At 44.1% G+C, this 12911-nt stretch overlaps 2 protein-coding genes and 1 pseudogene across 2 annotated transcripts; 1 reads left to right on the top strand and 2 right to left on the bottom strand.

The window, feature by feature from the left end:
* Positions 1 to 1971: 1971 nt before the first annotated feature.
* LOC120654009 lies at positions 1972 to 4528 on the bottom strand. Its single transcript, XM_039931632.1, has 2 exons — positions 3226 to 4528; positions 1972 to 2267 (listed from the first exon to the last, which is right to left on the bottom strand). Exon 1 carries the CDS (start codon positions 4447 to 4449, stop codon positions 3469 to 3471), a length of 981 nt encoding a protein of 326 aa, XP_039787566.1. The 5' UTR covers positions 4450 to 4528; the 3' UTR covers positions 1972 to 2267; positions 3226 to 3468.
* Positions 4529 to 7498: 2970 nt separating this feature from the next.
* LOC120653398 lies at positions 7499 to 8883 on the top strand (annotated as a pseudogene).
* An 81-nt stretch (positions 8884 to 8964) lies between these two features.
* LOC120654008 (phytanoyl-CoA dioxygenase 2-like) lies at positions 8965 to 12198 on the bottom strand. Its single transcript, XM_039931631.1, has 8 exons — positions 12141 to 12198; positions 11785 to 11853; positions 11644 to 11696; positions 11488 to 11574; positions 10500 to 10647; positions 10261 to 10405; positions 10085 to 10171; positions 8965 to 9167 (listed from the first exon to the last, which is right to left on the bottom strand). The coding sequence occupies exons 1-8, from the start codon at positions 12190 to 12192 to the stop codon at positions 9122 to 9124; spliced, it is 687 nt and encodes a 228-aa protein (XP_039787565.1). The 5' UTR covers positions 12193 to 12198; the 3' UTR covers positions 8965 to 9121.
* Between the last annotated feature and the right edge of the window lie 713 nt (positions 12199 to 12911).

Raw genomic sequence — 12911 nt, 5'->3', positions numbered from 1 at the left:
TAGTTTGGGTTTGGGTTTTGTTTAGATTATTCTGTCAAGAACAGTTTTGCTGTTATCGGTTTGTGAGACCCCAACTCAGTGAGTTTAATCATACTTTTGTAATTTGGTTGTGTTCTTTCTCGTTTTTGCTTGTGTTCTTCGATTCGCATGCAAAAATGAGTCTTCGTGGCGAGGTCAACTGGGCAGTGCACAATTGATAACCAAGAGACGACGTGGTCTTCAAATGCGGGCTCGAGTCTTGTTGATTGGAACCCGGATTGCTTGTGTCGGGTTGTCGACAAATCGATAGTTATTCTCCTGATGGAAGATCGGGAACCATCACATCCCCATCAATTGTTCTATGGGATACATAGCAGATGAAGAAACCAAATTAAATGATAATGAGCTTCATTTCAGACATGAAGAGTATATAGATATAACTTTTTATACTACCCGAATATAAACCTTAAATATTTTCATAAACAATGTGAGTTTAATACATAATAGATACTATACATATGTATGAGCATGTTGTTGATGATCGCTTCCTGGAATGGTACGGTGAGCCAATCACCTGGTTGCAGGCGTGCCTGCATGAGCAAGAGCAACCATCATCCTACCCTCTCATCGCAACGACCACTGTTGAAGCACCTGTTGGGCGCACACACCACGGTCATCAAGCTGGACACCTGCGCCACGGACGATCTCGCTGCCATGGCCGAGTCCACGCGCCATCGCCAGCGTCTCCTCCTGTCCCTGCTGGACGGATGGTCTGCTCCTGTGGCCCCACCCTACAGTGACTAGAGGACGCGACGGGACGAGTACAGAAGTGAGGCAACACAGGCAGCAGTATTTTATTAATTTTGTATCCTCGCTGAAGGGATGCACGTTCGTTAAGATGAACATCGGGACAAGCCCAGCACGGAAGGGCCAGGATGGAGATCAACGTAGGCATGAGAATCGGACGACGATGAAATATGGGCGACGTGGCCCAATATGTACCCAGAGCTCCGTGCATATTTCGTTATGTAGAGATGAGTGGTCTGGATGTACAACACTTCCTAGCGTCACACTAGCTAGTCCATATTACATTCCTTTAGAGTTTGGTCGGTTAATCCCCTTCTTATGACTTGTTCGGTCGATCCTCTTCACAAGGGGATTGAAGATGATTGGAGATGACTCCAGTTCTCTTCAATCCCCTGTAAAGCAAACAAGCCCTTATCGGTGGCTTACCGAACAAGCCCTTATCCGTGGCTTGCTGCATCGAGCTTTTAATAGTTTCAATCCAGCTATTGTTTTGGTTCAATGGTCTTGGTGCCTATTTGGATGTGCCCACATTGTCGACTCCAAATAAGCTATGGTTTGGTTGGTGCAGGTTCTCAATGTTCTGTACGGGATGTGTGCCGTGTGCACGAATCGCATTAGTTCATTTGAAACAGTGCCGTCGCGCAGTTCACATCCGCCGCGTCCTGGGTGCCTGCCGGGCTGCCGGCCACCGTGATCACGAAAAGGCAGCATGGAATTCGTGCGTTTGGTACTGACAGTTGCCGATTCTAGATATACATAATAATACTACTTACTATTGAGACAAAAATAACTTTTTTGCACCTGTCCATGAACTTGCAGTTGAGTGCCTGCACAAAATATATTTTGTTTAGTCAATGTTTCTATTCTTACTGCAGATACTGCATAGCTGACAGCATTCCAGGCAGCATACTACACTCAGGACAAGTAACTTCCTATAGCCCAACAAGCTTCTGCAAACATATTGTACCCAACCCCACCTTACATTGTGCCGGAATGGATATGTAAACATGAAATCTGGATAGCGCAGATAATTCAAGCGAGAAAATTGCATATAGCTAGCACCTTTGCACAAAACACTCAACATCAAGACAACCCTCCCCGCAAAATAACAGTAAATAAAATCCACACAACCTCAACATCATAAAACCCAGGAATCAACAAACTTTATCTGAAATTGAAAATGGTAATCAAGACCTGTACACTAGAATAAAAATGAAATGCACAAGCTGACTCTGGGAAGGAAATGCATTAGTACATTGCTGAAAGCAGAATGGGTAAGCAGCAGAAGTACTGAACAAAGTTTCAAATAGCATGTAGTACTAATGTCGCATAACAGCCAAACGACACTGCCATCAATTATTAATCGACACTACTCAAAGCCACAGATCAGGACCTCATCCTTTGTATCTCTTGCTAATGAAGAATACTTTTTTGGCATCAAGGTTATCAATTCTCCATTTGAATGTTGAAGTGCCACTTACCTAGAAGTGTGAACAAATTTGGTATAAAAGTTAGCTCGCCAATCCATTACATAGGTTTAAGAGTGAAGGATTATATTTTAGGGTAGAAAGTTGTGACCATTTTCATAGTTTTATATTTATATCTTAATTTTTAAATATGGCATTTCCATTCATACTACTCAGTGATAGACCCTTAGCTAGCTATGTAACATTTTTTCACAATGACGCCACCCCCATGTGGAGTCTGAGCATGTAAAAACTCCAAGACCATATTTAAGGTGGCAACTATGAGTTGCCAGCGCAAGTGAGCTAGTGATCTTGGACCGTGAAGGAATTATGTGCAGATAAAGGTTGGCTACATGTCAGACCCTTAGCTAAGGGTAAAGGGGTAACACATGAATGAATCAAATAACGCAATCTATGATAAACAATTAAAACATGCTCAAACCTACATGACTTTTCATGAATCAGAACTGCATTGGCTCAGATTGATACTCGACAAACAAATCTACAGGACTTTGTTGATGAAACCTTACTGTGAAATACAACATGCTCAAATTAGCTATATATATTCAAGAATGTTTCATATGTGATATTGCACGTTGCAAGTATTCCACCTAATAACATTTTCAGTTATGTTTGTAATCTTTTACCTCTTGATATGAACTGTTTATTATCTTTGGCTAAGAAGTAAATACAACAATAGGAATCCTTCTACTTTATTTAGTATTAATAATTCAGGAATAGCTCTGAAAACATTGCTACAGTACACAATAAAATGCACTAGAGGATAAATCATGTACCTAAAATAATATGCCATCATACCAAACATTTTGATGAATGATTAAGGACTCACATAAGTAATGGGCTAAGAACCAGTTAAGCCGTGACAATTTGTACAGCTAGATATAAGATTAGCACAAGGTGAAAAAAGTGCACCCTTCGCTACAGGAGTGCACAAGATCATTAAAAGACAAACCTCAGCAGGATCATTCCTTCAGCACAGGGAAGACTGGAGGGCAGGCCATCAAAAAGGGATGGGTCGAATGTACACGTGCATTCCTATCTGTCACGCCATACACCTTTTGCATTGCACTACTCCTAACATCCAAGTAGAGCACACATCCATACATCTGCAAGAACACAAACTCTCCATTGTCCCCAACCGCATGTATGAAAACATCGGGATCATCATCATCCTCGGTGGTGCTATTAGATATCTTCAGATTAGAGCACAATTCACGCAAAGAAATAGTATTGACCAGCAACCAGTCCCCCGCACTGCCATCACAACCGCTGTGAAGCCAAACGTGAAGTGGATCTTGTTCACGTCCACATGGACAAGGCAAACCCCAGAACCATCGGTCCTTGCCAACATAATTTCTCCATCAAACCCCTCGGCCATCCTCTCCGGATACTTGATTGTGGAGAAGGTTGAGGATGTCAAATCCAACACAAGAATGTTGTACCCGGTGATTGCCATATAGATCTTGTCATCGACTAGGAAAGTACTCAACACATTCAATGTCGATGAAAGAAATCTAGAAATCTGCGTTCCAGCTGAAGTTTGCATGCTCCAGGCATCATCTTTCAACTTATATACGCGAGCTGTCACTTTCTCCTCCTCTCTGCTGTAATCCAATTCAAACCAGAAGTAGGACAGCCGCCCATGGCCACATTCTCTGGAGAGGATCTCACGGAAAATGTAGATTTTCTTGTCAACCATCGCCGGGAGCCGCGGGAAGGTAACGAAACCTCTTGCTCGATGGAGCGGACTGTGCACTCCGTACGTGAAGTCGCCGTCGCGGAACAAGTTGACGACAACCCTGCAGCCCCGGGAGTCCATGACGCGCGTGGATCGGCAGACGTAGGAGTCCAATCCGAACCCCCCGCGGCAGACGACGGCGGCGAGCTCCGGGGGCTGGGGCAGCATCGGGACGAATTCAGCGCGAAACCTCTGGTCGGTCGAGAAGGTGGTGAGGTAGAACCCGAGGAGGCGGGGCGGGTGGGCGTCGCGGAAGCGGCGGAGGAAGGCGGGGTCGGAGGCGGCCTGGAGCCAGCGCCTGCAGACGGCGGCGGCGCGGACGAGGTGGGTGGGGAGCCTGAGGCGGAGGAAGATCTCGGCGAGGAGGTCGTAATTGCCGAGCACCATCGAGATCGCCGCTGCGGACGCCGCCGCGAGGGTGGATTTCTCCCTTTCCATCTTCGGCTCCACTGCTGGGCGGACACGCAGGCACCCGCCGGTGAAGACGGGCTGGCAATGGAGCCGCGGCGTCGGTGGGATTGGGGGAGGGGGGCACTGTCTTCAAGAAGGTACGTAGCCTACATATCTACAATCTAACAATATAGCAACAGCCCATAAACTATATCAGTTTGGACAGCTGTTTGCTTAGACAACCAAACACTATATCGTAATTGGGTCACGGTATTGGGCAGCAATAGAAGTAGGTGAATCTTGCCAGATGACTGATCATCGTGTGGTAGGCTGGTAAAAAATTATTGCTTTTTCTCTAGCACCAGTTACATCTTAAAAATATTGATATCTACTTTTGCCTAACAGTTACAATATTCAACATTTTGAATTAGAATGTCTAACATTTTTTAATTAAGTTCATCATTTTGGATAAACTAATTCAACATTTTGTATGAAAATGTTGAAATAGTCTATCTAGAATGTTGAAGTAGTGTATCTAAAATGTAAAACTTAAATATGTAAAATGTTGATATTCAAAAGTTTTAAAAATATAGGCATATTATAAGAAAATTATAATTAACAAATACTATGGTCTAAACGGAATTCAAATTGGGTGCGGCATTAGAGAGAAAATCAAGTTTGAAATTCAAAATCGAACATCCGGAGAGGTAGCAACCAACCTGCTAGCTGTCTTGTCCTTCCAGCATGCCTGCCGTGACGTGTTCCTCTGCTCATTTGATAGCGTGCAACACGAGAGAGGGTAAGAAATACCACCGTTCACTTTGACTACACGCACAAATCTCAAAGTAAAAGATGAGTAGACTTTCTATCTTCCGAAAGGTGGATAGGATTTCCGTTGGGGGAGGAGGGTAGGGTCTAGGGGTAGGCGACGCCGCAGATTGCGATCGATTTTGGGGAAGAAATTAGAAGCCATTTAGGTTGTCGTTTTATTTTTATTTTTCTTTTTTTTTTTGCTACCGTGCCACTTTGGGCCTTGGGCCTTGGGCCTTGGTCGTTGACGATCAATTTGGAGAGAAAACGGGAGGAGGCATCTGGCGGGTATACGGGCTTGGCCCAAACTTAACCCTCGAATCCTCCTCGATCTACCACCTAGAAAACATAATTCTTGTGTAGTATGTCATTGGTTTTCTTTGTGTCATCCGAGTGATTATGTGCTGAATAATCAACCACTTTTTGGGCCAATGAGATAGTGACACATCCCATATACAAGAAGAATGAAGCTGAGTGATGTGGCTCTTTTTCTCAACCAGAAAAAGAAAGTAACATGAAAAGAATTAAAAATGAGTGATAACATGTTTAGGCTTTACTTGTTCTTCTGTTCGATACCCATTACGCCGTTCCAATCCTCTCTTTAACAGGCCAGATGGATTACATATTAATCAAGTTAACAAATAACTGGGAAAACACGGTGAGGTGCCTAAACTGAGTGAAATAAAAATATAGGCTGCCGGGTCCACGATGGACGCTTCTCCTTCATTTGCTGAACTGGCATGCAATTGCAGCCTGAAAAAGTCACCTTTGACTGATGAAACTGAATGAGAGTGACAAAACTTAATGGCATGGGTATTCAGAGATCCTCAGACAAACAAGGTACTAACCTCCAGTACTACTAAAAAATGATTTTTAGGAGCAGGTACAAACACATTTTTAGGTGCTTTTTGTAGGGGCGGGTAACGCAGCTGCCACAAAAAATCTATTTCTAGGAACGGGTTATGCCCTCACCTGCCTCTATAAATATATTTTTAGGTGCGGGTGAGGATATGATACGTCCCTAGAAATAGATTTCTAGGATCGAGACCCACACCTACGCATCGAATAAAAAAAATCGCAGCCCCGCGTCGCCATTGCTGCACGCCGTCGTGTGCCTCGCGCCAGCCCCGACGCGGCCCGGGCCACACGCCGCCACAGCCGGTGCGTGCGGAGACACTTATCGAGGAGGGAGGTCCCAAAGTTCTAGGATTCTTTTTCCGGAAAATTTTGAATCCCACCGAACTGGACGAAATTCAGAAAATTCGGACCTGTTCCCACTCAAACAATCAGGCATTGCAGTGGACTTACAGAGGAATAGAGGATGCATGTGTCGCCGGCGTCGAACACATGGATGGTAGGGAGGGCAGCGGCAATGCGGTTGAGGTAGCAGGTGGTGCATACAGCACTAATGACGAGTCAGATGGACTGACGGCATGACGGGCGTCGAGGAGCAGCCATAGCATGTGGGCGGCTTCGAGGAGCGTTCATGGCTCGCGAGCTCGGACATCAGGAAGCAACCACAGCTCTTGTACCCGATGCTGGTTGTAGGGCGCTGGCGCTGGCGGAGAGAAGCGGAGAACATGCTGCTGGCGGCGGCTCACAGGAAAGCATCGCTAGCTAGGGATGGTGAGGGAGTTTTCCAGTGTGAGGGATGTTTGTGGGCTCTTGTTGGACTGTAAAATGGACTGAAAATTTGAATCGGGCCCAAATTTTTTGACCGGTTTGGTTTTATCTCGGGCCCGGCTGAAATGAACGAGTTTCGGTGAAATTCCCACTCGTGCCGAATCCTAGAACCATGGGAGGTCCTGGGCTGCTCCTACGTCGCCATCCTCTAGATGCTCAACAGAAGGCATGGGAGCATGTCGACGCCGTGGCGGCAGTTGCGCCAAGCGGCGAGGCCTGCTGCCGACGAGAGGCTCCTTGCGTCGTGTCCCGCGTGTCGCTGCTCAGCGCCGCGGCGCAGCGCCGCCGCCGTGCGTCGTGGCGCTTGAGTTGCCAGTGGAGCTGCAGGTAAAGGGCTGGAACGGCGGTGGCACCCTTCTCAGCACCGGCCTGTTGTCCCGCAACAGCTCGGCCAGCTCGTCGCCCGGCCCGTTCCTGCAGACGAGAAAAATCACACAGGCGTCTTGAGCAACAATGCACTGGTGGGGTGGATCGAATCGAGAAAAGAATAAAAGAACTCACGTGGTGGAGCAGAGCAAGAGCGGAGCACAACGCTTGATTGGCCTCCCCGCGGTCGAGCGGAGCAAGAGAAAGGGAGCCGGTGCCCGGCCGCCGCGCCAGCGCCATGCCGGCGGGGAGAGGAAGGGAGAAGAGAGACGACGGAGATGGTGAGAGAGATAGAGGGATGGTGTGTGAGGGAGAGTGGACAGGTGAGAGGGTGAGACACCGTTGAGTCTTTTAATGCCCGCTTACTGCATTTAAACTTTATAGAGGCGGGGGCTGGAGTGACCCGTTATTAGAAATGGTATTTTTAAGAGCGGGTCACCCCATAACCCGCGCCTAAAAATGATATATTTTTACAAATATATTTCTAGGGGTAGGTCGGTTGCTACAGTAATATCGCTCTATTTGTAGTAACAGATTAATTTTAATCCACTCTACAAATCGTTTTTGCAGCAGTGCTCCTCTAATCTTGCTTTGTCATCTGATTCCTTACCAGCTTTAACACAGAAGGGATGGGGGCAAAGGGGAAAAAGGTGGATAGTTGTTTTCGTTGACGCTTAATTCTACATACATAATGCTGAGCTGATGTAAGACCTACGGTGGTTGTTGACTTGCTATATGCAGGCGGCGTAGTGGGGGTCCTTAACTGTTGCGCGTTACCGATGACCCGGCGCGGTAGGGTGGCCTGCACTTGGCTGCCGCACTCGCTCTGCCAACCCTGCGTTGCCCATGCCGGCTGCCGCCATGCCTACATGTCAACATCTTCTACATTTCTCTTGGGTAGTAAGACATCATCTTCATCCTTGCAGCGGCGTCGGGGACCGGGTTCATGTTCATGATGCGCGACATGACGGTGGAGAACCGGGCGGGTCCGAAGAGGGGGCAGGCGGTGGCGCTGCGTGTGAGCGCCGACCGCGCCGTCGTCCACCGCTGCGGCGTCCCGGGTACCAGGACACGCTGTACGCGCACTCCAACCGCCAGTTCTACCTTGACTGCGACGTCAACGACACCGTGGATGCCGTCTTCGGTAATGCCGCCGCCATGCTCCAGTGCTGCACCCTGCGGGCGCGCGTGCCCCAGCCGAGCCAGACGAACACTGTCACATCGCAGGCCCGGAGCGAGCCGTGCCAGCGCACGGGCATCGTCCTCCACACCTGCCGCCTCGTGCCCGCGCCGGACCTCGCCGGGGGGAGGGGGGCGACGTACCTGGGCCAGCCGTGGAGGCCGTACTCGAGGGTGGTGGTGATGGAGTCGTACATCGGCGAGCACGTGGCGCCGCAGGGGTGGCTGGAGTGGAACGCGAGCGGCGCATCCGCGCTGGACACGCTCTACTACGGCGAGTACATGAATCACGGGCCCGGCGCGTGCCGTGGCCCGGCCACCACGTGATGAACACTGAACAGCACCATGGAGGCGGAGAGGTTCACGGTGGCGCGGTTCATCACCGTCGCGTCATGGCTGCCGGCCACGGGGTCTCGTTCGCTGCCGGCCTCTATCTCGCTCTAGGCGAACAATGAACGCACTACTACTAAAATATACTAGATTCTCACAAGCATAGATTTAAGATCTGAAGACTACTCGTAGTCATCAACAAATATCCATGACGTCACATTACCGAGGAGTGTTTACAAAAGTTCAACGGGGAATGGAGCACAACAATGCCCGGCAGCGTTGATCATTTATTTTTTGCACTCAGGATTTGCTTGCTGGAAAATCAGTCTTTATTGATACGCTGGTTACCGGTTTAAGAAACATAATAAAGCGGTTCAGGGGCAGTTTTTCGCTGTAACCTGAGGAAAAAAGTGCAAGGAAAGCTTGTTAGGAAAACGAGGAAAATCAAGAGGCTAATGATAACAACATAATTATTCGTCCTCTTCCAATGTTGGGAGCATAATGGTGGTGCATGCACAACATCTTACTAATTGCTGAATGCTTTGTAGTATCCTTCCATTTTAATTTTCATCTAGATACCCATCTATATATGCTACCAGAGTGTCCTTATAATTTGCATATAAATTACTCACATCCACCTTTTACTACAAAACCCTAAAGGAACCATAAATCCATTTTTTTACCTACTTCTGTCATTATTGAAAAAACCCCTCCAAAATGCTCCTTTGTGTGATTCTAAATCACCTAGTTCTGCCATTGTTAATAAATAAAAGACTAACTCAAGGTATACCCGCATCACATCGTGTATATCACATAACACACGATGTATACATATTGCAGAAAGTAACGAGCATATATATTCGTTTCAATATCAAACACTTAGCTCAAACTAAGAGTTCACTAAACATATATGTCAAATACATATCAGGTGTGATAAAAAGGGAGAAACTATTAATTAATGGAGATGGAAAAATATATATAGAGTAATTGGTCGATAAAGTGTTTAACAGCTGGAGAAAAGAAAAGAAAATATCTTTATGAGTATTGTGTTAGAATATCAATAGAACAAAGAAAAAAGGAATCTTTATTAACCATGAGCCTACAATTATTCATGAATTTCTAGTACTTATATCTCTTAAAATTATGAGCCCATGGAGGAGCACGGGTTGATGATGAACTAGTTCGTAGTAAAAATAAACAAGCTAAGAAATGTACTAGTACAATATCATTATTTTCTATGAGTAGCCACAGTGTTAAAGCATTCATATGAATTGAAATGAGTGAAGAAATCTTCAAAGGTGTTACTAGAACTAACCAGTTTTCCTCAGACCATTTACATCCTTCAGTATCAACTAGATGCAAGATTAGTGCATGTCTTGATGTCGGAGAAAGATTTGCAAAGCTGTAGGAAACAAGCTAAAACAAGTTAGAAGAAAAAAGAAAAAGTAAACTATAACTAGGATATAGAGAATTAATATAGCAGAACTTCACCTCTTATGTATAATATCTCCATGTAGCATCACCAAAGTCCCTGATTTTACTTCTAGTGGAACAAATTCTTTGTGATCATATGATGCGGAAAGGCAATCAAAATGAGTACCATTTTCATCTCTGATCATTCTTCGTACCAGGCCATCTGATGCAAAATATTCAAAATAACAACAATGTTAAATGACCTAATAATCTAAAAAGAAATACAAGGGAGAATGATGAGGCAAATAAGGAAGTACTAATATGTGATCCTGGAATTACCCATAGGCAACCGTTGTTGATTGTTGCTTCTTCAAGCGCAAGCCACAAGCCCGTCAACGATGGGGGCTCCGTGTTAATGAATGTACTATCCTGGTGTGGCACCGCTTCATTACCAATATGTGGTTGCTACAAGAGAGAAAATTACCCCCAAATAAAGATCTGAATATCTGATGTAGTTGGAGAACATATATGTCCCATTGAGAAACTATAGCCTGAAAAAAAGAGAAAAAGTCCAATGTACTCCCTCAAGTATAGCTAAAGTCTAAATAACACCCTAAATTATAAGTTGGTTTATTTAACCTCCTAAACTATGGAACATATCAGGTGCAAACCATGCAAACTCCAATCTAGACCACCGGATCACATGCATGGGGCATGAGGGGATTGAGTAATTTTACAGTTAACCGCCCACCCTTGAATTGGGTAATCACACTTTTGCAAATCCTCCCTCCCACTCTCTCTGCGCCCCTCCCCTTGGATGTTGATCCGGTGGACCAGATTAGAGTTTGCAGGTTTGCATGGAGAGGTTAGTTTGCACATGATATCCCATTGAGTTCATTTTAAACCATAATACAATTTGTCTTTTTTGTTTCTCCATACACAAGTTGGATTTTAATTTCAAATTTTGCAGGGTAGTTGTGGACATCATATTGCATATTAATAAAAATTGTTATAATGTTTTCAGCATTATTTTTCATATAATTTTGAACTCCAATAATTAATTTATTACTAAATATCCTAACCTATCAAAATAATGATAAAAATTATGATGTACTTTTTCTAACATATGTTATGATGTGTACTATCATCTTGTAAAATTTTAACTTAAAACTCCTACTATGCATGGAGAAAAAGACAAAAGATAAATTGTCTTAGGGGGTAAAATGAACCAAAAGATAGTTTATGGGGTTATTCAGACTTTGACTAAGTTGAGGGGAGTAATTTAAACTTTTTCTATAAAAATACCTTAAAGATGTACATAGATTGAATAACTGCAGGTCTCTTGTAGCCCAAAGAAGAGAACAGGCTTGAAATACTCTCTGAGAAGGAAAACTTTTTGAACACTGGGTCAAGTTCGTGTAATGTTGCATGGAAAATACAAAGTAGAGATTAAATGCGTACGATATAGAGAACGTTTGAAGTCCTGAGACCGTGATGTACAAATAATAATATTGCTACAAAACAACAAAGAATGGTTTTTCAACAAGTAGTTAGAAAAGGCTTAATTGCCGGATGTAGATAGCACCATTTATACATACTGACCATGGCCAACTTTGTGAATTGAAAGTTCTTTCGGCTGTTTCAAGCATCCATCATCTCCAAATGCTTTTTCTGCAAGTGAAATAGAGGCAAAAATTAGGGTATGATTCGAGCTATCAAAAGTAAATTATCAGCAATTGCATAAACAGCCGAAGGTACAAATTGAAACTTCATCAATTTATAAAGAAATAAAGAAACTAGTAAGACAGTTACACTATAAAAAGGCAATGGAGAATTATTTTCTTTCTACGAACTATGGACTGTAATCTCTGTCCAAGAAAGATAGCCTGTAATTCTACCAATTCCTATTTCACAAAACTGAGTTGTGACTAGGGTTCTAGAGGAAATAAATCATATACCGTCATAAAAGAATGAAATATTCTCTGCACTCTTGAAGAAGTAGTCATCCATTACTTGCTTCTGCAATGGAAACAAAATACCAAATTGTTGTTAAACTGCACATAAAAAATTCACGGGCTCCACATCAATCGTGACACCTAAAGAAAAACATGATTGCGATTTGTTTAATACTACCTCTATTCTAAAAATATCATTTAGTTTTGTTCTAAAACAACTTTCTCTAATTTAACCAAGCTTATAAACATATATTAGCACCTACAATACCAAATAAATACACTATCAAAATATATTTCATGATTTATTTGCTAAAACAAATTTGATGTTATAGACAGTTGATAGCCAAAATTAGCAAATACCAAGGCCGACCGATCAGACCGGACTGGGCCTGTGTAATATGAGTAGGTTTAGATCTGTAATTTAGAGTCCTTATGTAAACTGACTTGGAAGGGGTACGACCTCCACGGCGTATAAATATAAAGACTAAGGCTGATTGAGGTTTAATCATAATCGAATCAATACATGTGTTATCTACTTTTTATTTCTCAAATCCTAGCTTTTTCAACTCCTATGTTGTTCTTCTTGCATATCTACGGCATTCGAGGGCGTTCTGAGTGGCCTGCCGATCTTAGGACAACCCTATATCTTCAAGCTCTGATGGGGTCCTTGAAAGCATCTAGGCCCCTAATTTGAGTTTTTGTAATTAATGACAACGTTTTGTGGATTAATAATTTCATTCGAGATAATGAGCATAGGTTGATCCACGGATGAAA

The sequence above is a fragment of the Panicum virgatum genome, chromosome 1N, assembly GCF_016808335.1.
Source record: "Panicum virgatum strain AP13 chromosome 1N, P.virgatum_v5, whole genome shotgun sequence".
NCBI classification, from domain to species: domain Eukaryota; kingdom Viridiplantae; phylum Streptophyta; class Magnoliopsida; order Poales; family Poaceae; genus Panicum; species Panicum virgatum.
This window is presented reverse-complemented; position numbering and strand designations above follow the sequence as displayed.